The sequence below is a fragment of the Cyprinus carpio genome, chromosome B5 (genome assembly GCF_018340385.1).
Source record: "Cyprinus carpio isolate SPL01 chromosome B5, ASM1834038v1, whole genome shotgun sequence".
Classification (NCBI taxonomy): Eukaryota; Metazoa; Chordata; class Actinopteri; order Cypriniformes; family Cyprinidae; genus Cyprinus; species Cyprinus carpio.
The window spans coordinates 4,293,533-4,319,837 of record NC_056601.1 but is presented as its reverse complement, the minus strand read 5'-3'; the positions used below and the strand labels follow the sequence as shown (position 1 = coordinate 4,319,837).

Genomic DNA, 26,305 nt, shown 5'->3' with positions numbered 1-26,305 from the left:
TCAATACAACCCACAAATGAAATAAAGTATAACTTAAATAGACACCACCACAGAAACATTGCAGTTACTGACATATCCTGACATTTGTTATGTATCTGTTATTTCTTGGGATACTGTAAAATTTGATTTCAAATTTAAGGGGGGAAATCTTTTGTTTTAAATAATTTTATGCCTTTCTTGTTTTGTTTTTATTCTTAAATGCAGATTTTTAAAAACTCTGCACCAAATGCATGTCCTTAAAATGGAGCTACCCCAATGTTTTGATGCCTTAAAAATTATTTTAAAAAATCTGTTCCAAACACTTTAGCTGTTATTTCTCCAGATTTGTGCTTTCAGTTTCCTTTTCTTTTGATTGACATTTACTGGCTTCCAGTTCTTTCACTTTGTTTTCTGGGTGTTTCATTTTCTCACTCAACATTTTGTGTATATTCTCCAGTTGTGTGTGTTTCCCCTGAAGCTGATTTTGTTTCTTTTCAACCTCTTTGACGGTTTGCATCAGTTTAGCATTTATGTCCTTAAGACGTCTATCTTTGTCTTGAAGTTCTTCATCAAGTCTTTCTTTCTCTTTCTCCAGATCTTTAATCTTTCCATCTCTTTCTTCTAGAAGAGATTTTGTTTCTTCAAGACATTTGGATTTTTCATTCAACTCTGGGAGAAGAACAGACAATCCCAAATGTAATGCCAGGTTATGTCTTTAGCAAACATTCATATTAATATGTATGTGCTTGATAAAATTTGATCAAATTTCATACCTGAAATCCTCAACTGCTCTTTCTTCTCCAACATCTCCTCTTGTCTCATGTGCTCCTGTCTCAGTGTCTCCAGCTGTTGTTTTACTGGTTTCCATCTCTTTGATTGTGCATTCCAGTAGTTTCTCTTTCTCACTCATCTGTTTGCTCATATTCTCCAGCTGTGTGTTTTTCTCCTCAAGCTGAATCTGTTTCTCTTCGATGTGTTTAGTTATTTGTAGCAGTTGCTTTTCTATTTGCTGAATGTGTGATTCTTTCATATCGATGCATTTTTCATTTTGCAGGAGACCAGATTTTTCGGTGATTGTTTCTTCTAGTTTTTGTGAGACTCTTTCCAAATCCATTTCGGATGCCTTTAACTGCATTTCGGTTTGTTCCAGTTTTTTCCCTTGATTTTTGAAAACCTTGAATATTGTGTGGTGAAGTACCTTCACATAATTCACTTCAAGCTCTGAAAAAGGAAATCAAACTAATGATGTTTAGTCTATCAAATGAAACTGAATGTCTCCCTAATGTGTCTTTCATGATTTATAACAGACAAAGAAAGTAAACTTTAACAACACCCACCTGTTATTAAAGCAGATTCCTCCATTTTCATTTTCTGATTCTCTTCCCAAGTACTGTTTGACTGTGAAATTATAAAGAAAACAGTCCATTATGGCTCTACAGTTACAGATGGAAACATAGAGATGGTACATAAATATTTCTTTGTTAAAACGTTCACATAGAGTTGAAATAACTGATTGGGGAAGCACTTCTGATTAGAAATGGTTCAGTATTGCTGTTGGTACTTTAGTGTTAATGTACATCTCAACAAAATCTTACCTCATGTAGTGTCAGATGAACTTGTCTACCTTGAATCTTTGATGGCTGATTCACAGGTTGGACATCAGATCTCTTTCCATGCTGCATGAGGGAACAAAACACGATTTGAAAGATGAGCGTGTGTTTGATTGGATTTGGTGTAACAGCTGACTGATTTATGATTTAGTTCACTTTTAGTTCACGCAGGAGATTGTTAAGGACATTGAGCTGATGTAGAGTTATGGGATGCTCACCTTCTTCTTCTTCTACTCCTATTGTTATCTCTCTCTGTTCTGTCTTCACTGATGACCTGACACAGGTAAACTCCTATGTCTGATTCTCTGAACTCTTTCAACTTCAAGGACACATTTCCCCTGTCCAGGTCCTCAGTGGACAGACCTTTTCTGCCCCTGTAGCTCCTCCCCTCTGTCACCCTGTCTGTTTTTATAGAGACACACACAGTCCGTCTCTTTAAAACCACCTAATCTCCATGTCAAGAGCACTGATTCAGGTGACAGGTGACACGGTACAGTGACATCAGACCACCAGTTTGGACCTCAGCAAAACTGTGAGCTTCCTCAGGGACAATAAGATGAAACTCATCTGTGAAAGAAGAGAAAAACACATTGACTTATGCTATATTTTGAGTAAATGAAATCATATTCTGTTGTGAGACAGTATTATTGTAAGACTTACTGCTGCTGACAGTTGCCATTATTCTCTCCTAAATAGTGACAAAAAACATTCAATGAGAGAAATAAATGATTTTCCATCTAAGCACCCAACATCACCCCATCATAAAATAATGACGTAATATTTCATATTATCTGCTTTGGCTCTCTTGATAATCAGCTAGTAACAAAATAAACTGATTGACTGCTTATAACCTGTTTATGTTTAATACTGTAAGCATTGTAGAATGTACGTCATTGTCACAGTAGCATAACAGGTCTGACTACCGTTTAGGACAAAATGTTTGTTCTTATGAATAATTTCGATCAACAGAATTTTTTCTCTCTCAGTAACAATGGCTCATTTTAAGAATGTGCCATGTTACAAAAAATTCCACTTCTAAAAAAACATTTCTCTAAACTGTGTTCTTTTCTATTCTGAACACAAGAACACAGTGTGTGAACAGCTCCTTGACTTACCTTTTCTGTCTAAAGTCTCCTGTCTCAGTTGAAAAGTGTGCAGAGGGCTTGAAGTTATCACAAGGGTTACAGCTGTGTACAGAAAAACTGTGTATGTGAAGAAAAACTGCAAGTTACTGTCTTTGTCTTTCCTGCTGTCGCTTGTGAAACACTGTCAACACTAGTTAAAGGTTTTTTTTTAAAAGGGGGGGGCTCAAGCATTCAAATCTCTTTCACTTTTACTGTACTTTTACACATACTTTCACTTGCACACTCCCAAAAAAAAAAAAAAAACAGCGCTTAGCTTCTGCTGTTTATATTATTTGTTATGGGAGATTCACTAGTTATTTGTGTTTTTATCAGGTTGTTTTGATGTCCATCATGATAATGAAAGGGATTTTTTCAGCAAACTCAAAAAAAACTGATTTGGATGTCTATTTAAATCTATTTAGTTGTCAGTTGCTTTGACTTGTTGCCTAGTTTTCTGTTTTAAGAAAATGGTAGAACTTGAACAGCTTTACCTGATCCTGTATCTGACTCCTACATCAATTTTCTCCAGTATCACCACTCTGCCCAACCACCATTCTATTAAAAATAAAGTTTTTGTTACCTGAATAGGGCCCATGTCTGCGATTTATCATAACCACTAAAACTGTGAACTTTGGCAAATATGTAGCTTAGCACATTCCTGCCATTGCTTTTAGACCACTAAGACATAAAGTGAAAACTAATAATCTTGTTTTTCAGCTATTCGGATTAGATGAAGCCCTATAGTGTTGAAATACGATTTCCTGTGAGATGCTTCAACCATTAAAACAGTAGATTAAAAAAAAAAAAAAAATACCACTTGATGGCAGTAGAGACCAGGCATGTTTACAAAGAGACCAGGCGTAATCTTATTATTCTTTAGAAGAGAGGCAGAAATGGCTAAAATGCTATTACAAACACCCGCGAAATACCCCGCAATCAACATTTAAACACCACTCAAGGGTTAGAGTGGTGCAGAAGGCAGAGGTGCATTTGGAGAGCAATTAGCTGTTACGAATACTAATATTTTCCATACTTGACATAGGTTGATTGTGTGGAAGCCCCCTACTAGGAAAACTGTATTAAATGCAGCCGAATAAAATTAAAATGCGAAGCAAAGAGAAGCCTGTCATGTGTAAATGAAAATAATGCATTTTAAAATAGGGAGATACAGCAATCACAGTCCAAACCAAATGAATGATAGCAGTTAATCCAGTAATAGAAAAAAAATCTTTTCACACACCTTTCCCGGCAGAAATGGTTTAAAAATTATTCACTCATAGCTTGCGTGTGTGGCTAAAAGAAAATGTAATACGGATTTAATGACCTTGTAATCATTTCCTGCTGACTGAGAGAAAGAGCTGTCATCCCATTAAAACTGAGTGGAAAAACATAGCAAGGTGACATTGATACAATGTTGATTTTTCATCCATACCATCAGTTGGTTGAGACTGAGATGATATTTCAGTGTTTAAAATATGTTAGTCTAGATTAACATTGACATTTTTTCTGAATTATTTATTGAATCACCCTGACCTACACTTCTCTTGCATAATTTCAAACAATCATACATGTGCTTTATATTTTCTCTATTCCTTTGTTTTATAGGGGATTGTTTTGTTTGATTGACACACTTAAAAGTGTCCCTTGCTTTAGTATATTGGTAACACTTTATTTGATTGTTGCCCTAGACAGTCTGTCAGATTATAAGTAACGTTGCACCTATGTCAACTCGCATTAGAGTAATAGTAGGTTTAGCATATCAGTAGACTGTCGATTAATATCGGCTAACACTTTATTGTAATGGCTCCCCAACAGACAATCTAATGATTTTAAGTAATTTTGCAAGTACATGTCAAATTATACTATGAACCCTAATGTAACAGTCTACCAATACTTAGCTATAGTTAGTTAATCCTCTCTCAGCTAATACTAATGAGTTAGTTGACATGTAGGTGCAATGTTAGAGAAAGGTCTAAGGGGGAACATCAAAATAAAGTGTAACTAATATTTATTAGGAATTTATTGATTAGAGTTCCAACAAACTTCTTTATTGAAGTGCAAGTGACCACATGAGCAAGAAAGTCATGGTCACACTTTATACACATCCCATACTTAATGTTTTGCATAGCACCTTGCGCTCTTTCCTTTAGTAGGAGTAAAGGCAGATGAGAATGGACAAATAAAGAAACGGAGAAGCCCCTCCTGATAATGATGACATGATTATACTTTTGTAGTTGACAGCATGATTACCTGAGGCTGGGAATTGATGCTATCCTATGCCTTATATGCTTGCTCCTGATTAGAGCTTCATCAGGTAATAATTCATTTTCCTCGAGCAGTATCAAATGTGCTGAATGTTTAGCCTGTTCCAGTTTAAACACAATCAAAAAAACGTGTGGGGAGTGGGGGTTGAAATACCAACATTATTTCAACATTAATGTGTGGGTGTAAAAGTGACCCAAACATCACTTCATAACATTGGTTCAGTGACATTTTCATTGATTTTTGTTGTTGTTGAAATATCACCATTATTTAAATATTAATTGTGGGTGTAAAAGTGATGTTGAACCAGTGTCCCTTCATAATGTTGATTCAATCACATTTTCACAATGTACACTCGTTCAGCGGGCCTTATTTTCACTTCGACAGCTCATCCATGAACTTGATTTCTGCCTGAGTCCCATCTGATTGTGTCGGCTGTGGGGATTAAAGACGACAACTCCCATGATTCCAGACTCCAGACAGTCACGGCGTCATCAAACTACACTTTTTTGTTTGTTTGAATACGCACAAAAGTTACCTATTGTGCCTTTAATGTAAGTGCAAAGTGATGTTGGGACCAACAAAAACACCTCATGACATTGATTCAATTAACATGTTCATTGGACTCTCTGTTGAAATCTCACTATTTTTTCCAGATTTTCCAGGGTTGCAAAAGTGCTATTGAAAGCCAATGTGACTTTAATAACATTGATTTAATTACATTTTTATTGATTTTTTTTGTTGAAATCTGAAATCTTTGTTTCAACGCTAATTTGTGGGAGCAAAAGTGACATGGAACCAACATCACTTATAACATAAATTTATGTAGTACCACTGAAAAAAAAAAAAAAAAATACAGCAGATGGGTCTTTGACATTCTCTGAGTCAACAATGAAAACACTGACAGCAGGTGTCCATGTCTATATGCCGCTTAATCTATTTATCTAGCCAGGGGTAAATGAATCCCAGTATTCTTTACTGATGCACATTTAAAAATACAAGAATGCCTAATTCTAATTAACTAGTCTAGCACTATTCATGTAGTGTAAACTTAAGTGTTTCCAGATGTCCTAAATGGAAAGACAAAATGTCTTTTTGGCAATATATTTGAGCTCACTCACGACTGAATAAATCTGGAGAATGCCTTTTGCCAAATATGCTTAATTTGTGTTGGCAAGCTGAATTGTGCACACTGTGAGTGTTTTAACATTACCAAGCAGTCCACTAGAAAACCCCACATTTCATTATTTATGCTGTATATAAAATATATTGTCACTTCTTGCTGACACCACAAATTGAACCATTTAGAACAATTGTATTTATACCCCACACACAGTGCCGCGTTAAGCCTTTTGCGGGGGCTAATGCTGCTGGGCTAACACAGAATTGTGTCGGGGCCCCCCTAGTGTTTTCGGGGCCCTGGGCTGCAGCCCATGTTGCCCATTAGGATAACGCAACCCTGATCCCCCATTTACTCTACATAATGTGTAGGTCTATATTGTAAAATTATTTATATATTGGTGTGGCCTATTCTGAAATCTGTACATTGTGTGCAATATTCTCTTCTGCTAGATCTGACGACATTTGTGTTGGAGTGAAAAAAATCCTGCAATTTTCCCCCCACACCACATTACACATGTGGTATTGCATGTATATGGTGCACTGACAATAATTTGTGAGGATGCCAGAATCAAATTTAAACAATGTAAGTATACAGAGCACACACACACAACTAATATATTATATCATATATATATATATATATATATATGTGTGTGTGTGTACTTAAAATTATCATTTCCAATCTCAAAAATTTTTAGTAGTGGAAATTAAATCGTGACAACTAGCTAATTCAGTAAATGCTTGGTAATTGTAACACAGTTGCTTTGATTAGCATTACAACTACTGAATGAGTAAGGCAATATAGAGCATTTCACATATTGTGTTATCAAACCAATGCTCATGCTCCACTCATCACCATGAAAAACAATATAACAGATTATCTTCTAAAATCAGCAGTCGAAAAAAAAAAAAAGCATTAAACACTACTAAATCTCCCCATTACACAAAAATGCTGCACTGGGGTGGCACTCTGAGGTAGTATTATTATAAATACTAATTACTAATTATTACTACCTTTTTTGTACCTCTGAGAGTGGGGGAAACGTAAATGTCCAGTTTCACTTAAATTAAAGTAGGTATAAATAAAAGAGAGTTCATTAAACCAAAACAATCAAAAAAATTCAGAAAAAAAGAAAGCTAAATATCTCATAAAAGTTTGAATTTAAAATTGTCCGTCATTATTTTGAGCATTTTACAGTGCAGCATATGCTGTAGGCAGGATGTGACTATTTCGTTCCAAATCAAGCCAAAGATATTATGACAATCGTTGAGTTCCTTAAAAATGTTGCTGCCTATTAGAGAAATGCTTGGTACTTGAAACCCTAGCCAGGTGTCAAAATTATTTTATATCTGCAAGAGCAGATTGAAATCTGCAAAACAGTCTGAATGTTTGGCGCTTGTTGTCATGATGCCACTTTAAAATTGATCTGATCTATTAATTACGAAACAAAAATCCTACTTTTCAAAATTATGATGCTTAATTTTAAGGCATTACATGGACTGGCACCACATTACCTTACAGAATTGTGTTACATCCCTTACACTCCTAGTCATAAATTGCGTTCCTCTCAGTCAAACTTGTTGGTTGTTCCTCAAACACATCTAAGCTTACGGGTGATAAGGCTTTCTCTTTCTATGCTCCTGTCCTTTGGAATGTCTCTGCCTCTTGAATTTAGGGACACTCAGAATTAGGATGTTTTTACGGTTCACACTTTAAAGAAATGGGCTCAAAAACAACAACCCTACTCTGCCAGGCTCAATAAACCACACAAGAGCAAGTTCTGGGAATAAATGAAAATGAAAAAATATGAGACAAAATTATATTTAAGGGTGCTACAGCAGATGGGACGAATAGCCCTATAATTGCAAACATGCTTTGATGAAACAAACAACTCTGATGTGAACTGTATCAAGTGCATGCAGAGCTTGTCCCACTCTTGCTAGGAGAAAAATTTAGTGGAAATACAGAAATGGCGAGTTCTGAGCCAAAATTAAAAATCTGCTGAAAATGTATTCACCCTCGGTCCATCCAAAATGGTAAATGAGTTTGTTTCTTCACTTCAGAACAGCTCTGTGAGAAATTTAGGCATTACAGCCACTTGCTCACCAATGGCAGTCCGATTAGAGGTCCATATGCGTCCCAATAGCTGCAAAAACTATCACACTAACCCATCAAGGGATCCAGTCCATCACGTTCTGTAGAACGATCATAGCTGTATATCTTAGCACTTACATACCAAGCAGTGTTACCATACTGAATGTTACCAGGGTAAAAATAATATGATAACTCCTTACATATGAGGTAATATATAGGTAATTATAAAGGAATGAAAATTGGTCTCATAAAATGTAGAGTTTTATATATATAATATATCAGTCTACAGCACAACAAATCTGCTGTCTTGAGAAAAGCTACTACAAGTAAGAAAAACCTGTCATTGAAAATGCTTTTGACAGATTGACAGCTTCTCTGCTTTTTCAGGTTAACGATGCAGATACGATTATAATAGTACAGAAGAAGGGTGATATTTAAATTAATTTCCAGGCAGGTTCTCTGTGTTAAGTGCTGACGAAAGTGCAATCTACCCGTCCTGCAGCCACCAACTTAAGAGTTCTATCAGCCATTGTTATTCATGACGTTGCCACAAGCTTGGTGTTCTAGAGAATTCCATTACAAAAACTATCACGCCCTAAGAAATGGGACTTGATCGACAAGAAAAATTGTTTGTAATGTGCCAGCCATCTTGGAACAAAGATACCCTACCAAACCTCAAATTTGGCATTTAGTGGAATATGGCTTGGCTAGTGTTTACATGAGTTTGTGCTCAAAATCTCATTGGCTGACGGAGCGTGGAAATGGTTTTAAACTCATTCTTGCACTTGGACAATCCCTATGACCACCTCTCTCATTTTTAAAGTGTCCTTGTTACAGTGTAATTATACATTTATGTACTGAGTATTATTAATTAATATTAAATGTCCTTGTTACAGTGTAATTATACATTTATGTACTGAGTATTATTAATTAATATTAAATAAAGAGTAATATTAGTTAACATGTACTTACTATATGGTCAGGGCTAGGATTAGGGTTTGTCTTAGTGTTACTTGCGTGTAATTAAAATAAAGTGTTACCATAAACAGATTTAAATTGATCTACTAAAAATATTAATCATGATCCTTTTTTAATTATGATATACCAGTTGAGAACCATTGTTAAGCTGTATAGTCGCAAGAGTTTTATCAGAGTAATATGTGTTAGGTGTTGTTCTCTGTAAGTAGCCTAAGTAAGTAAGTAAATCACTATATAAACTATAACACAACTGTAAGTCAGAGCTGGGTCAGAAGCTATTTTTATACAGTCTATGGTCAGAAGTCACTTTTTCTTAATTACATGGAATCTGAAAGTTTTGCTGTACGTGTAAACATTGTCAAGCATTTAAATCAAATAAAACAAGCTTTACATTTTGATTAGTGAATCTTTAAGACTTATTTGTGGAATTATGAACATGTTTCTGGGAATTTTATAGTGAAAGGTCTGTGTTGCCCACACAGGTCAAAGGGCCTTAAGGGTTGAGCAGCTCACATTCCACTCTATGTTCGATTTGTTTAACTTTATTTTATTTATCCATTTATTTTTTGCTGTTTGCTGTGTTTGTTTGTGGGGTTGGACCTGTGATTATACTGTAAGCAACTGGTAAATACAAGGTAAATGCAGAACAAGAACAAAATGGAGAAGCATGGCTGCATAGCTCTGTACTGAACTTTCTGAGAGAGCTGACTGTTCTTTTACACAAAAGGACTGCAAACAGATGGTTGATGGGCAAATTAACAGAGATGCTGGATTGTGAATGATAATTTTCTCTTGTTAAACACACACACACACACACACACACACACACACACACACATACACACACACACACAGAGAGAGAGATATCAAATGTCTCATACAGTACATTATTAACAGTGTTGTAATAACCATGACATTAAATTTTAAATGTGTGCTTTACTGAAAAGCACAAAAGTCAAGGTTATGATGCTCTATGTTCGGTCTGTACTGCAGCTTATAACTGACCGTTCACAAAGAGCTTGATTGACAGGAGATCTGACTAATCAGAACATATGTGATTATGTGCCACCACTGTAGCAGCTTAAGTACAGAAAATAAACAAATCCTCTCTATCTCCATAAAAATCCATGTTAAAACAGGGTTAAAAAAATTGTCTGAATTGAAACTTTGTTAATATAACTAAATATAAAAATGTGCGGAGGGTTAAGCTGTGCTGTTGTTGGTTGCCACAGTAACAGCAATAAGCTAAGGAATTCCTTTAAAGTACTTGTTTTGCATACCAGAAAATCTGTCATGTCCGTCGCTGTATGCATGGTTTGCAGCGCTTAAGTTCACGAGTTCACACTTGCATACAATAAACAGAGTAAAGGTCATGCATATTTGGCGTGCTGTCCGAAGGGAGGGCTCCGAGCTCAGAATTTTGGCTCGAACCCAGAGTAACCCCCCACAAAAACCAACACAAGTTAATAAACAAATATAAGTAAGCTATGAGAATGGGTTGGTGGAGGGATGCTGGAAAACTGTTGAGGAACAGAGGTAAGTCTGCTGTGTATATATACACCTGTTTATTAGGTTGATTACTGATTGTGCTCCTCTTGTGTTAATCAGGTTAATTATCTATTAATTATCTGTGTTTTATCTGAACGTACTCCTCCCGAACTTTGTTAATAAAACATAATTTCACAAGTTCACACTTTCATATAATACATAGAGTAAAGGTTATATGTATTTGGCACGGTGTCTGAGGGGAGGGCTCCAAGCTGGGAATTTTGGACAGAACCCAGAGTACCACCCAAAAAGCAATTGAGCGAAGGACAGCTGCCCGACGAATCGATTAAACCCGCCAAAATGAGTGCCGAAAATTTGGCGGGCTCGCTTTTTGGGAAGAAGCTTAGTTTTTTGACCGGGAGGGCCCACCAAACTCCAATGGGAGCAACTCACGGCGTGGGCCGGCAAACAAGCCCTACCGGCTGATGGATGGTGAACTGCATGATTTGGGAAATCCGATCAGGAGGGCTCATGTCACTTCTTGATGGGAGCACCTCACGGCATCAGGTGGGTGAGCCCTACTGACTGATAAGGGAGGAGCAGCGTGTTTTGGGCTGTCGGACCAAGGGCCTGTACTGCCCCACTAGCCGATGGAAGAGGAGCAACGAGATTTGGGAAACCCGATCAGGAGGGCTCATGTTCCTTCTTGATATGAGCAGCTCACTGCGTCAGGCGGGTGAGCCCTACTGACTGAAGGAAGAGGAGCAAAGTGTTTTGGGCTATCCGTTCATAGGTTTCACTTTATGCTGTTGGCTCAGAAAATATGTTAATGCACATGCCCAGTAGCCGCAGCTGTATCCCTTTTAGCCTTAACCACAAATCAGACAGGAGAGTAGATTAACTTTGGTGGACTTAAACTTAGAATGGTGTGTTCCGCGGTTGAAATAAAACACTTTCTGAAGTTTATTTATGTACAGTACATTTTGTGCTTTAAGTAAATATGAAAAGACGATCTGTTCACGTGTTTGAACTGAGGCAATAACATTACAGCGATCTGTCACAACACATTAAAGAGCCAAAATAAAATGGTATTTATTGTTTAAATTTCTTTAAAAATTACACAGTTTAAAAGTTGAGAGTCCTGAGACCTTGTTTCATACCAGAAGTAACCTGCTCTGTCTTCTCTGTCGGTGTGTTGACAGTTTCCTCTTTGCTCTGCGATGTATTTTTCACTGCATGAGAACATGGTTTGTAGTGTGAGAGCGGCATTGTTTGTCGGGGATGGCAACAGTAACTAAGGAAGACGGGTCTTTGCGAATGGTCAATTGTTGTAATAATTTTAAATTTCAAATACTCTAAATCTCTAGTCTATTAGTAGCTGTGGTTATCAAGCCGAAAGAATCCACACATGGACGCAAAGGTGAGGCAGAGAATTCTCGAAAGTGCTGACACTCATTTGGGATGATAACAGCTTTGAGTCAGATGGCTCTCTCCCTCCCAAGAGTACCAGTGAAAAGACATGACCTATGGCTAGTAGGGCTGCACAATAAATCGAAATGAAATCGAAATCATGATTAGACAGTAGCTGCGATTGTCATTCGTATCTTTCAGTGAAGCACGGTTCTGTGATCAGCAGTAAAACTCCATCCGAAGGCCAGAGGGCACTCGCGCTGAAACTTCAAATACGCCTGGCAGTTTGTCTAATGCCTAGTCAAACAGCTGTCATTATCGCAAACAATTTCTTCTATTTCATAATCATTATATCATCTGCTATTTTTTTGCATAGCCTGTCAGTGAACTACGGCTCTGTGTAGTAAATACTGCTCTATCTGAAAGCAGGTGATGGAGATTTACTACTAATCACAGAACCGACTTTACTGACAAGATGTGCATGACAATCGCATTTGGTAATGGTTAGAAGAATGTCTGTTCTGAAATTCCAGCTGGCTGTGGCTAGATCTAAAGATCTAAAATGGGACGATCTTAATTTAGAACACTGATTACTGATAATGATCCACATGACTACAGTCCATCAATTAACATCTGGTCAAGTAAAAAGCTTGTTAAAAACAAACTGGACCAGTCCTCATTCCACAAAACATGCTCCTCAGCAAAGGTAAGCCTAGTCTTATGATTCTCTGCTGATGAGAGACTTGGTGACTGCAGAGTGCATTTTTGTCTGACTTTTCTTAAACGTGCTGAGACAGATCCTTACATCACTGAACTGGCAATCAATTCCAGTTGTAGGGTGTCAGTCACCTTAGAGCAGCCCATCATCTTGTATTTAGCAATGTCCCAAATAGGTTTTTGTGCCCCTGATCCAAACCAGTCCTTGAATATTGAGTACCTTCCAAAACCGAGTCCTGATCCAATATTTGTGTATTCGTAGTGTTTGATGCACAATTTAAGTACATTGAAGTTATTAAAATCTAGTGTATACAGAGTTGTACAAAGAGTAAAGGCCATTGCACAGTCTGAAATTTTCGTCTGAAATTTTTGCACGTTGAAAAATAAATACTACCTCATGCTGTGTCAATCACATTTACAAACTGACTCTGAAACTGTAGTCCACCATAAAAATTTTTTGGATCGGGTTTGATTTTCTGCATTTTTCGCATCTGTTGCAAGCATTTTGAGAGGTGTTTTGACAAATCAGAGACACCGTACAAGCAAACGCCAAAATCCAGAATGGCGATTGTCAAGTTCATCCACTTTGTTTCGTAGCACAAAGCACTGTAAAGATCCTTGCGATCCGAGTTCACAGAAATTGGTGGACTTCTTTTTAATATGTTTCTCTAGTATCACTAGCAAAGCATTAAACTGAGCCACTGACATCCTGAAGTAAACTTTGAATCACCCGTGATATTCCCACTGCTCCTTAATAAGGAGGGGGAACTCTCCTTCCTCTCTATACCTCAGGATTGGATGGACCTAATATTTCCAATACTCAACTCATTTCAATAATCGAGAGGAAAACAAAATCATCCTCACTGCTTAAAGAATCCATTTAGTACTGTTTTTTGTATTTTTTTCACAACAAATTAATACGCATTAAACTCAGTGTGCAAGGTTTCTGTGCTTGACAAATTTTATGGATAACAAATATTTAAAAAAACCCATACAAAAATTATAGACTCAGTGTGCAATGACCAGTAATATGCATGTGTGTGTATATATACACTCATCAAATATATTGAACATATATACATATACATCAAATATATTGAACACGAAAGATTAAATGTGTGTGAAGCACCAGAACATACAGTACGTCACTGATTCTCACGCTTCACACACGCACATTTCTTATTACATTTACATTAGTTTTAATGGCGACTGAACACACATATCTGAGTGTCTTCTTTTCCTTTTAATGGCGATTTGCAAATCTACTGGAATACTGCCACCAACTGTACGTCATCGGCATGACAGCTGACATAAGGATCGGGCTTAGGAGAGCCGATACCGATGCATCCCTTCTTGCAATCTCAGTGAAAATTCTAAATTCTAAATTCTCAGTGAATGCTGCCAGTTAAATAGGGTTTCAGATAATTAAGGAAATTAGCACCAGGTAGCCTACCACATTAACACCAATAACTTGTATAGGCTATCTGTAAGTGTTCTCTAATTTTGATAAATTCTTTTTCAAATATCTATTTTAATTGTTTATACAGTGCTTGGATACAATTAATTAATGAAATCTGCCCTTCTACTCCTGTTAGGATAACTTTAATTATGACTAAGCAGTGACCTTGAAATTTAGGAAATTGTAGGTTGTTCTCTAATTTTGATCTCCAAGTTACATTTTGGCCTGAGAGTGAGTACATTTTCAGAAAACTTTCATTTTTGGGTGAACTGTTCCGTTTTCCTAAACCATTTTCTTAGGCCTGCCTAACGAAAATAAATAGCCTACTGACATGTACTGAACAAAAAAAAAAAAAAAACAGGTTCATCACATATGTAAAAGCTACACAAGTTTAAGAAATTCTTATCCTTTACCAGAGTACTTAAAACTAGACAAGAATGAATCTTGCCTTTTAAACCAACAAATACTTCACAATAATATTTTATAATATAAAGTTATAGCCTAATACAAATAATTAGGTAATTTAATAATATAATAATAATATATTTCTTACATTAGAATTTTATGTACAACATAGGCTACAGTAAGTTCTAGTAAATTCTCTTGCTTTTAAGTTTTGACAAATACGCATAAAATATAGTGACATATCTTACGATTACAAAAGTGGAAGGAAACAGTAAGAATATATGGATTGATATTCAAAGATTACACAGTGTGCCTAATTAGCCAACCATTAGTGCACAATATATATTGGTCGCTTTGCTGTCTGATAGCAGACCAGACATTGCTGCTTATTGATTATTGAGTGTCTCAGTTAAGTAACCTCCTTCAGTGACGCATGCTGAGAAGTGGTGCTAGTCCGCGACGCGTGGATATTGTGTGTGTGTGTGTGTGTGAGAGAGAGAGAGAGAGAGAGAGAGAGAGAGAGAGAGAGAGAGGTGGCAGTGCTTTGAGCGAAGGCTGTGATTATGATCATGCCAGGGGTTCAGACGAATCACTAATAACTGTGGCTACCGTCCAATCCGCTTCACTTGACGCTGCGCTCCAGCGTTTGGTTTGCAGAAGGCTGAGTCAAACGCCACCAAACTGTCCAAAAGTGGATCAGAACTGCGCTCTGCTGATTTTGAGACTGCAACCGCAACTTCGTTACGATGACATTCACAAACACCTCCGTGGATTTTTTCTCGCAGTTCTTTATCTTGCAGAATTTCTCCATGTATTTTAATTTCTCTTTGGACGCGATGTACGACAGAGGAGCGAATTACGAGTCTCAATCCCACAGACCGACCATCAGAGCCCTGCTCGTCGTCGCATATTCCGTTATTATCATCATCTCGCTGTTCGGAAACGTGGTGGTTTGTCACGTTGTTATTAAGAATAAACGAATGCACTCAGTGACAAGTTTGTTCATCATGAATTTAGCCATTGCTGACATTCTTATAACTCTCCTCAACACGCCTTTTACTCTGGTAAGTTTACACTAGTTTCACTTGTTTACTTATATATTTGTTATTGTTAAAAAAAATCTATAAAGGCTGTTATATTTTTACTCTTGTTGCTTTTATGCAAAATCTAGACAATTTTGTTCTTGGGTCAGTCGCTCATTGTCTGGATCTTGAGCATCTTAGATCATCTTAAATATATGTAAAATAAATTAACATGTATTTAAAAAGTCAGTTTTAAATTTTTACATTTAATTATTATTATTTTTTTAATTGAAAATTGTGTTATTTAAATAAATTTCTTCATATGAAAAAAGTCCTGATTTTTTCTTTTTGAAAAATAATGATTCAGTTTGTTGTACACTCATATGTGACCCTGGACCACAAAACCAGTCTTAAAGTTGATTCTTAGCAATAGCTAACAAGCATTGTATGGGTATCTGTATTCCAGATATTCAAATAGTTGTATCTCAGCCAAATGTTATCCGATCCTAACAAACCATACATCAAAGGATGTATTCAGCTTTAAGATGGTGTATAAATCTCAATGGATCCCTATGACTGGTTTTGTGGTCCATGGTCACATATATGGTTCAAGTAAAGTATTTTAATAGCTTTTGTTTTCAACTTGATTTTTATGCCACTTGCCATTTTTGGACTATTCATAAAAAAATAAAATAAAAATAAATAATTATAATAATAATAAAAAAAAGCACATCAAAAACATAAATCCATCATGAATACACCTTTGAGAATTTGACACATGGTTTTCATTGAGACTATTATATCAGTCAGTTTTATAATCAGTCTATTTTTTTCTACTGAGTATTTGTAAAGAAGGGGGATAACGTCTCTACCCCAAGCTCCCCATTATGCAAACTAAATGCATTTTTTTCAAATATGGACATTTTGAATTTTAAATATGATAGAGTTAATTTACATGTGTAAATGATACCCCCAGTGTTCAAGACATGGTGAAGGCCTTGGTATGGTTATGCTGCATTCTTTCTCTGGTGTGTGTGTGTGTGTGTGTGCGCGCATCCACATGTGCACGTTATCTCTATCATTGCTCTTAATTATTTAGTAATGACTATTCGGAGGAAGTGCATGATTCATCTCTCTGTAAGTGTGTAAGGGTGAGCATGTGCATGCTTTTTAATTTTTACCTGCCTCTTGATTCAAGGCTACTCTGTTCCATATGTGTTCTTACAGGTTCGGTTTGTTTACAGTACATGGGTGTTTGGGAAGGCGATGTGCCATGTGAGCCGCTTTGCACAGTATTGTTCTGTTCATGTCTCTGTTCTTACACTGGTTGCTATTGCTATTGATAGACACCAGGTAAGTGTTCTTACAAACAGACACATGCAACCATTTGTAATTAACAATTAAACGTTTAGAGTGAATAGCTTTTCATACTCCGATTAAAACTTAATGAATCAGAGCGTGCCAGTGTGCAGTCATGATTGGTGATTATTGTTGTCCATCAGGTGGTGATGCATCCAATGAAACAGAGGATGTCTCGGCTTCAGGGCATAGCCTGGATTGGTGTTATCTGGGTCATGGGGTCCTGCTTCTCTCTACCTCATGCCATCTACCAGAAACTGCTGCGCTTTCAATTTATGTATGACCTTTTTTCTTTTCTTTCTTTCTTTCTTTCTTTCTTTCTTTCTTTCTTCTTAATGATGAAAATCAAGTAAAAATGATAAATATATAGTTCAGTCATGAAACTCTAAATGGTGCAGGCTGACAGGTTGTTAACGTAACTGATGGTATTCAGAGAGTTAAATGACTTGGCACAAGCTGATTGGTTCATGCTCTATATGCAGCCAATGAGCTTACTGCCTTGCATTAATATGGCTGGCTAGCATTCACTTGAGATTCTTGCAGCTCTCTGAAACCCTCCACCTTCCCCAGCTCCACCTGTGTAGATCTGCTACGGGTTATTTTATATGCTATTTGTGCAGTAGTAGTATGTCTTGAATACTCACGTCACCAAATCACTATATGCACTGGCAGTAGCAAGTGCCTGTAGCAATAATCTACAGTACAACTTTAGCAATAACCACCAGCAGCAGCAGCAGAAGCAGCGTGGCAGATCTATTCTGCTAAGACCAAATACATTAACATTGTCATATCTATCAATATGCTAAAATCTTCTGAGAGTTCTCATGATTGAAATATTGTTGTGACCATTTAAATGGATGTAAAAAATTGTTATAATGCCATCATGAGAACATTTTGTTCTCAGTGCAGGGGCACAAGAAACTCAATTAAATTCTAAAATGTTGAAAAAGCAGCATTCAAGCAAGGATACCTTCCAATCATTGGAAGTGTTTGCAGTCAGGCCTGAATAGAGAGAGAGAGAGAGAGAGATAAACACTTCAGTGAGATAAATTTTGTCTAGTGAAGTATCCCATTGTATTGAATCTGTCACCCCAACTGTACCTTCTAGTTGTGAGCTTGAAATGCAATTAAATAAAAAAAAATAAAAAATAAACTCATGCTTTTCTACCCTAAAAGGAAAATTAGCTGTAAATGTACTCACCTTCAAGCCATCCAATATGTACATTTTTTTTTCTGCATCGCAAATTTAGCATAATATCACTTGTTCACCAATGGATCCTCTGCAGTGAATGCAGAATGAGAATCCAAGCTGATAAAAAACATCACAGTAATCCATAAAGTGATCCAGTCCATCAATTATGCACAGGCCAAAACAGTTCTAAGGAAATACTGTATGTTGGTGGATTTTGATGTGAGAGGACAACAGTGGAGGGACTTTTTCACTGGAGGAAGTGTTATTATAGATTATGAACTGGTATTTTGGCTTAAAACACCTTAATGATAAATTTGTGTCTTACAAACATGCAGCATTTTACTTCACAAGACATTAATTGAACGACTGGAGTCATGTGGATTACTGTGATGTTTTTACCAGCTGTTTGGACTCTCATTCAGAGAATCCATTGGTGAGAATCAAGAAATATAATCCTAATATCTGTTCCGATGGAGAAACAAAATGATCTTGGAAATCCTGGGGGAGAGAAAATGTTCAGCAAATTTTAATTTTTAAAAGATGTCTCTTCTTGTCCCTTTTAGCAATAACAGAGTACGGATGGTATGTCTACCGAGCTTTCCTCATCCCTCTGATCTCTTCTGGAAGTATCTGGATCTTGCCACGTTCGTTCTGCTCTATGTATTGCCCTTAGCCATTATCTCCTTATCGTACCTTGTAGTGGCCAAGAAGGTTTGGTTCCGGAATGCTGTTGGTGATGTCACGTTGGCTCAGTCGGCCGCTCATCGCAGAAGGAAGAAGACAACTTTGAAAATGTTAATTGCAGTGGTGGCCGTGTTTGCAGTCTGCTGGTTTCCTCTAAACTGTTACGTTGTGCTGCTGTCAAGTAAAGTGATCCAGGCTAACAATGCCCTGTACTTCACCTTTCACTGGCTGGCCATGAGCTCTACCTGCTACAACCCCTTTATATACTGCTGGCTCAATCACAGCTTCCGTGCAGAACTCAGAGCCCTGCCTCTAATTGGCCGTATAGCCAAGGGCAATGCCGTCCAGCAATCCTAAGATTTTGAAATTCTGATTTTTATTTTAATATTCCATTGTTTTTATAAACGCATATTCACATATGAAAGCACTGTAGCGGATCATCCCTGTAATCCTAGTTATTTTACATTTTTATCCCACCCACAGCTCACATTTAGTCCTCTACATCTTAGTGAAAATGACACCTAAATCTGTGTCCTTTGAAAAAAACAAAACACTGTGTTGCCATGGAAGAGATGAAAAAAAATATAGACTGTATAAGATAATATATATATATATATATATATATATATATATATATATATATATATATATATATATATGTAACTTAAATAGAAACTATGTTCCGTTTTCCAAAAAAGAAAAAATCCATAGTTGATCATGCTACATGACTTTTTAAATTTGAACACATCTGAAAACACTAGGCATCATACACAGCTGAGGATCATACACTACCAGTCTTTCAAGTAATTCTTAACAAAATAAACTCATATAGAAATACTGTATGCTCCTTATTGCTTGGAGAGACATAACAAATTAAAACAATATGTGTTCTGAAATCAGCTCGGAATATCAAACTTGTTTGATAAATAATAATCTGTGCCTGTCATACACTACATGATTTTCTGTGAAATCTGTCAAATCTGGCTGTCCAAAATCAGCAGATTGTCTATGACTTCCAGCAGCAAGCTTTGACTCATCCAGATAGTAAATTGAGGCTAAAATTATGTAGTGTATTCCTGACTTTGAAGTGGCATTTTAATAGCACCACATCACAAACAAAATCACATGAGCGAATACAGAAGATGTTTATTTTTATTTCAGGTTGGAAACTACTGAATGAGATTTTTTTCTGAACTAATTTATGATATTTAACTGAAATAGCTAGCCAATTATTTAATTATATTCACATTTTGACAGCTTCTGTTGCACTATAATAATTTCATATCAGGGTCTTATTTATTTGTTTTATTCATGAATGTGTTTTTTCTAACACATTAGCCATATTTATTTCACCTATCTCCATGCATAAGTAATTCTCAGGCAGCACTGTATTAAATCTATGGATATTGTTACAGTCTATCAAAAATTTTTACAGTAATTTTAGATGTCAGGTGGGGTAAAATATAGATATAGTGAAATGAATTACTGTTTCATGCAGTTGTATCCCTCTGAATATTTTCATTTCCGCTGAGTTATTTGGGCTGTTATAGAGGTGAAATGTATAATATACAAAGCTTCAGATGCTTATGGTGTTGTTTTTAACAGCTACTGCAGAATGCTCTCTTCTGGACCAAACCAATCTGGGCTCTTTTTTATACACTGCTACCAGTTTTAGTATAGACTATAAAATTATTGGGTAGCCAGGTCTCAGGTTTGAGCTTACATTCATTTTTGCACCACCAAGTAGATAAGAATTGATTTTCTACACATAATAGCTGTGATTTTTTTTTAGCCTTTATCTGACAGTGCTAATTATTGTCATTGGTTTTTGCATATTTATGCAATGGAACTTTGGAAGTCCTGAAACTGTGCAAAAACCATTTCTGAGGCTTTTCTTATAGGCATATGCAAAGGATAAAGCAGCCCTGAATGAACAAAACCTATATATCAAATTGTTTATTTGCCTGGACCAGGTGTTAATGTACTGTACTATACTACAGTAATGGAGTTGGTAATCGGAAGGTAACTGGCTCGATTATCACAGATATTGTGCCCTTGAGCAATGCCCTTAACCCTGGAGCTGCTGCTGGAGATGGTCCCTTTAATGCGCAATTTAAAGGGGTCATTTGATGCAATTTCAAATTTTCCTTTCTCTTTGGAGCGTTACAAGCTGTTGGTGCATAGATAAGATCCCTAAAGTTGCAAAGACTAAAGTCTCAAACCCAAAGAGTTATTCTTTATAAAAGTTAAGACTCGTCCACGCCCTCCTAAAATGCCTCATTTAAACACGCCCCCACATGTCTGCGTCACGATGTCACATGCCACCCAAACGTTCACGCAAAGAAAGAAGGCGTAACTTTGATTCTTGCTATAGTATTGTTGTCACCATCGCCATGATGTGAAGACAATGTGTGTTTCGTTGTGAAAGCGAAACTACTTTGTTTGAAAGTGAAATAAAGTGAAAGTGACGTGACATACAGCCAAGTATGGTGACCCATACTCAGAATTCGTGCTCTGCATTTAACCCATCCAAAGTGCACACACACAGCAGTGAACACACACACATACCGTGAACACACACCCGGAGCAGTGGGCAGCCATTTATGTCAGTCGTGGTATTGCTGGCCCAAGACTCAAACCCACAACCTTAGGGTTAGGAGTCAAACTTTCTAACCACTAGGCCACGACTTCCCCTTACCTGGCCTTCCAAAAGCACTGTTACAGAACAGTTCAACCCAAATATTCAGATGTGTGCAGTGCATTTTACGGAAGACTGTTTCCTTGGAGACTAGCCTACAATGCGTCTGTGCACAAAGGCTGTTTCTATAGACCCCTTAAAAGTTTGTAAACATTGCAACGTCTCCGGGTGGGCGGGGCTTAGCTGGAGGCAAAAAGAGGCGCGGACGCAATGTTGACAAGCGTAAACTAGCACGTTTTAGGAGGGATTTATTAAACATGGATGCAGAAGAAGGTTCGGAACTGTCCAAATATGTACAGTCACTGACTCTGCGGGACCGTGACAAAAAAAAAATAATAATAAAAAAGTGGGAGTTAGCATACATTTATCAATTAATTCAGTTGATCACTCAGTTCACTGACCAAACTGGTTATCTGACCAAAATATAATGACGAGTGGATAACATTACAGTAGCCTAATTTATTTATTTATCTATTTTTAGCTAAGCCTGGTGTAGTTCTTGTATCTTGTTCTCATTGGAAACATTTTAACCAGGTTTTGGATACTTCCCAGACAAAATATGAATTACTTTCGGGTGGTTTGGGGAATTTTGTCAAGACTTATTGTCTAATGTAACCTATCGCTGGGCTAACTATGATTAGCAATGTGGATTATTTTAAGAGACCATTCAAAGGATGGCACACACATCTATCACTGTATGTTTGTTTAACATTTAAGCTAGCTAGTGCGCTGAAGGTTGGCGACTTTTACCTATAAAACATAAACTTGCTGATTTGTACTAGATAAAACCAACACACCAGTACATATGCATAGATTATTTTACCTAATATGAAGTGTGCACTGCAAACACGAGCATTATTTATGATCGTCTCTGTCTAGTCTGTACGCCGTATTGCATTCAACCACAACTGTCTTCTTGATTTCTGTGAAGGAATGTCGGCCGGGATCCGGTGAAATTTTAGTTTTGAACCAAAAGTGCTGTTCCTTCTATTCTGGCAGCCAAAAACACAACAAGACGACATTTTAAAGTCAAAACCACAAACTTTTAGCGCGCCTGCTATGAGTTCTTCCTTATGTTTTGCCTCCAGCTAGAGCGGTGACGTCACAGTGACGTAGGCGATTAAGGGGTCTATAAAGTGGGGCAATTTCAATTTTGCAAAGACAGTCTGGCGCTTCTAACTCAAAGCCTGTAAGTACATTTTTATATTTAAAGAATTTGCCACTGATGATTCAAACGTGAGATTTGAGCAGTGTAGAGTAGCGGTTGTTGTATTTCGTTTCTCTGATCCCAAATGCAGACATGGTTTTATGTTTACGCATGCGATACGCAATGCATAAAGTCACTATAATCAGTAATTATGTCCCGAATGAATGTTTTATTGGTTTTGTCTTGTCACACCGGCAGACAGCATCACACGCTTGAGGTATTCAGCAAATCACAACACACTGGATAGCTGGCCAGTCAGAGCACACCTCGATTTTCAGAACAATGAGCTTTGTAAAAATTGACACGTTTCAGAAAGGCGGGGCATAAAGGAGCAACAATAATGTATATTATTAAAATAATGTGTTTTTTAACCTTAAACCGCACAAACACATTGCATTACACCAAATACAAAACAAAAAAAATAATTCTTTTTAGCAACATCTTATGACCCCTTTAACTAGCTTTGGCTAAAATTGCCTTCTAAATTGCTACTTGCTTACTAATGTCACAGGCAGCCATCTGGGGCAACATTTAGAAAATGACTACTTGCTTTCTTACTTACTGTAAGAACATTCCATCTTGGGTAAAATGGGGGAAATGATTTGCACATTGTGTGTTACGATTGTAGGATGTACTACCTTATAACTACTAGTCAAGGGTAGTTTTCTGATTACATTTCTGTTCTTAATTGATTTAAATACTTGTTATGGCTCTCTTTAACAGTTCTACAGAATCATCCTTTTTCTCTCATGCATTTTTAAACATGCAAGTGTTGTACTTTGTTCATGACATCAGTTTATGTCAGTTTCTGTTCTGAATTTGTAAAAGATCTTACAGATTCCTTCCTAAATTCCAAAACATCTGATTTGATCTTTAATTACCTCAGCAACAGCACCAATTATGTGGTGCCATAGAAACATAAGCCAGGGTTTTATTGCATTCATTTATTCTGTGGGTGTTTTGTCACAGTATGATAATAAGAACTAATCAGCTATTAACATATTATAATAAAGAAAACAAAACTGCTATTACCTTAATAGTTTCTATAATTTCAAAATGTTGCATTTTTCAGAGCACAAAATAAAATAATATACATAAGTAGAACATGTTTTACATAGCTTGGAGCAACACATTGTAGCACAAACGCTTATATCCAAATAGACACTTAACCAGATATCAAGGCTAGCCATAATTTCAAGGGGATTTACTGTGATGTTAAAAAACTAAAGGAAAGTTTAAGAAGATGTAGAATGACCTCATCCAAACCATGGTATATTCACACATATCAAATTATAAAGAAAAAGATGGCATGATAAGGAAAACATTAAAATTTGACTGGATGAAGATGGCATAAGGAAAACATTAACATTTGACAGGATGAAGATGGCATGATAAGGAAAACATTCAAATTTGGTTGGATGAATTTAAACAGCCACCATTGTGTGTAAAAAGATTATTATATACTGTATATACTAAATGTGATGCTTTTTTATGTCATTGTGACAGATGCAGTGCTCTGGGAAAAGTTTGTAATAAAACAGCGTTCACATAATCAGTGAACCATCAGTCAATCTAAAAATACACCAAAAGCACACTTTGTCCTAATGAGATTTGTCAAGCCTGTCAAGTTGTGGCATTGTATCTAGAAGAAGCCAGACATCATGCCATTTGTTTGGCTAACAGAGGTAACACAGAGGTGACTTCTGCTGTATTGCATCATCCTTATAGGATACTGTTGCCCAGTCAGTGGGTATTTTGCTTTGAACTACTGCAAAAAGAGGATTTTACATATACCATTGAATAGAAGAACCAAATTTTTTGTTGCACAGTTATTTTTGATGTGTTAAATCCCTCTATGTTGTTATTTGATCTTGTGTGACGTCTGTGTGTGTGTGGGATGGTGTTTGCCCACGGCACGCTGTGTGTGAGATATAAACATCTTTCTGGATTTTCACAGTTCTGCGAGAATTAATTTCACAATTTGATTTTCCAGTTGCAGTGGGAATAATTAGCAGCTTTAAGTGTTTCGCGATTTCTATAGATGTGAAGCTGTTATTGGTCTTAAATGAAATTATAAAGGTGGCGCTCATATATGAGGTGACACTAAAAATGTCAATCTTGTGCCTGTTTCCTCTGTGCCTGTCAATTCAATGTTATATATGTCTTTCAAAGATGATAAATTAATATGAAAATGTCACGGTTTTAACCTCTATGTTTTTTTTTTTTTTTTTGTTTTTTTTTGTCATACATTATATATTTTGATTTGTGCCCTATTGGTAATTTATCAGCAATTCTTCTTTCGGAGGATTTTCAAAAACAGCTGAAAAAATCTCACATAGCATTGTTTGCATGTATTAATTAAAAAGACAAGCAAGTATAGGATGTGTAGCAACAAAGTCCAAATGTTTAAACCAGCTGCATCAGAGTTTGATCATTGTTTGAATCTTTATGACAAAAAGGCTGTATTTTCTGTGTGGTTGTAATTTAAATAAATTATTAAAAGCTTTTATATGTTGTGTCAGGTGGTCTTGGAGATGTTTCTATAACATGAGCTGCACACATGAAATGTCTTGTCATGAGAAATACATTTGTTTCACTGCTGGCAGCAGAATGCAGTGTGAATATTGGTACCAATGTTTGGATTCAGATTGGTCAAGTTTATCTTGTAAGTGTTTGCATGTGTGCAGGAGAATATACTGTGTATGACATTACTGAATAGGGAGTGGGAACAATAGCTTTTTCAATATGAAAAGCAGACAGCAGTAGATGTGGAATATTATTGTCTATGTCCTTTTCTGTGGAGAATATAACAGTCTATCAAGCACTGTGCACATGCAATTGTAACAGCAGTTAGAAGCATTAATGAATTACTTGTGAAGGAGATATATGGGAGTTCTAATTATTCTAACATGGTTTGCGCTGATTGCTCAGTTTTTTGCTTAATTAAAATTAGCTAATTTAACAATTATTATAATAAAAGATTCTATTTATTCATTGTGTGTGTAACCCACTTACATAGAACTGACATTTGCATAATCCTACATTCACTTTGATTACATTAGGTGATTTATTGATTACAAATAGTGAATGAAATGAAATGAAAATGTGCTGAAAATGTACTCACCAAAATGTACTCAATCAAAATAAAGTAAACTGTGATATTTGATAAAATTGATAAAAAAAAAAATAAAAAAAAATGGGACCAAAAATTATTCAGACACTTTGACCTGACCATGTTTTGCTTAAGTGTTTTTTCTTTAATTCTTAATGCAAACTTTTTACACCACAGACTGAACAAAATTAAGCATTGCTTAGTAACTGGTCAACAAAGTACTGATAGTTGTGTAAATATTGTCATACTAACAGTTGTTTGAATTTTTGGTTGATTGTAATACATTACATACCTTTCTATGAAAGTTATCTGACATTATCAAGATGAATTTGTTCTGACACAGTTTAACTCTGAGTTCTTGTCATATTTTATTACCATTTTT

The 26,305-nt window shown here is 36.4% G+C and overlaps 2 protein-coding genes and 1 long non-coding RNA gene across 3 annotated transcripts; 1 reads left to right on the top strand and 2 right to left on the bottom strand.

Moving 5' to 3' along the window:
- Positions 1-283: 283 nt before the first annotated feature.
- LOC122137418 (ribonuclease Y-like) lies at positions 284-828 on the bottom strand. The gene is made up of 2 exons (XM_042723730.1): positions 753-828; positions 284-648 (listed from the first exon to the last, which is right to left on the bottom strand). The coding sequence occupies exons 1-2, from the start codon at positions 799-801 to the stop codon at positions 311-313; spliced, it is 387 nt and encodes a 128-aa protein (XP_042579664.1). The 5' UTR covers positions 802-828; the 3' UTR covers positions 284-310.
- A 1,291-nt stretch (positions 829-2,119) lies between these two features.
- Positions 2,120-2,842, bottom strand: LOC122137362. The gene is made up of 3 exons (XR_006154794.1): positions 2,705-2,842; positions 2,250-2,277; positions 2,120-2,156 (listed from the first exon to the last, which is right to left on the bottom strand). It is a non-coding gene; the product is annotated as an uncharacterized LOC122137362 (long non-coding RNA).
- A 12,284-nt stretch (positions 2,843-15,126) lies between these two features.
- LOC109065541 (probable G-protein coupled receptor 83) lies at positions 15,127-21,435 on the top strand. The gene is made up of 4 exons (XM_042723729.1): positions 15,127-15,713; positions 16,899-17,024; positions 17,174-17,307; positions 18,786-21,435. The coding sequence occupies exons 1-4, from the start codon at positions 15,396-15,398 to the stop codon at positions 19,261-19,263; spliced, it is 1,056 nt and encodes a 351-aa protein (XP_042579663.1). The 5' UTR covers positions 15,127-15,395; the 3' UTR covers positions 19,264-21,435.
- Positions 21,436-26,305: the final 4,870 nt, after the last annotated feature.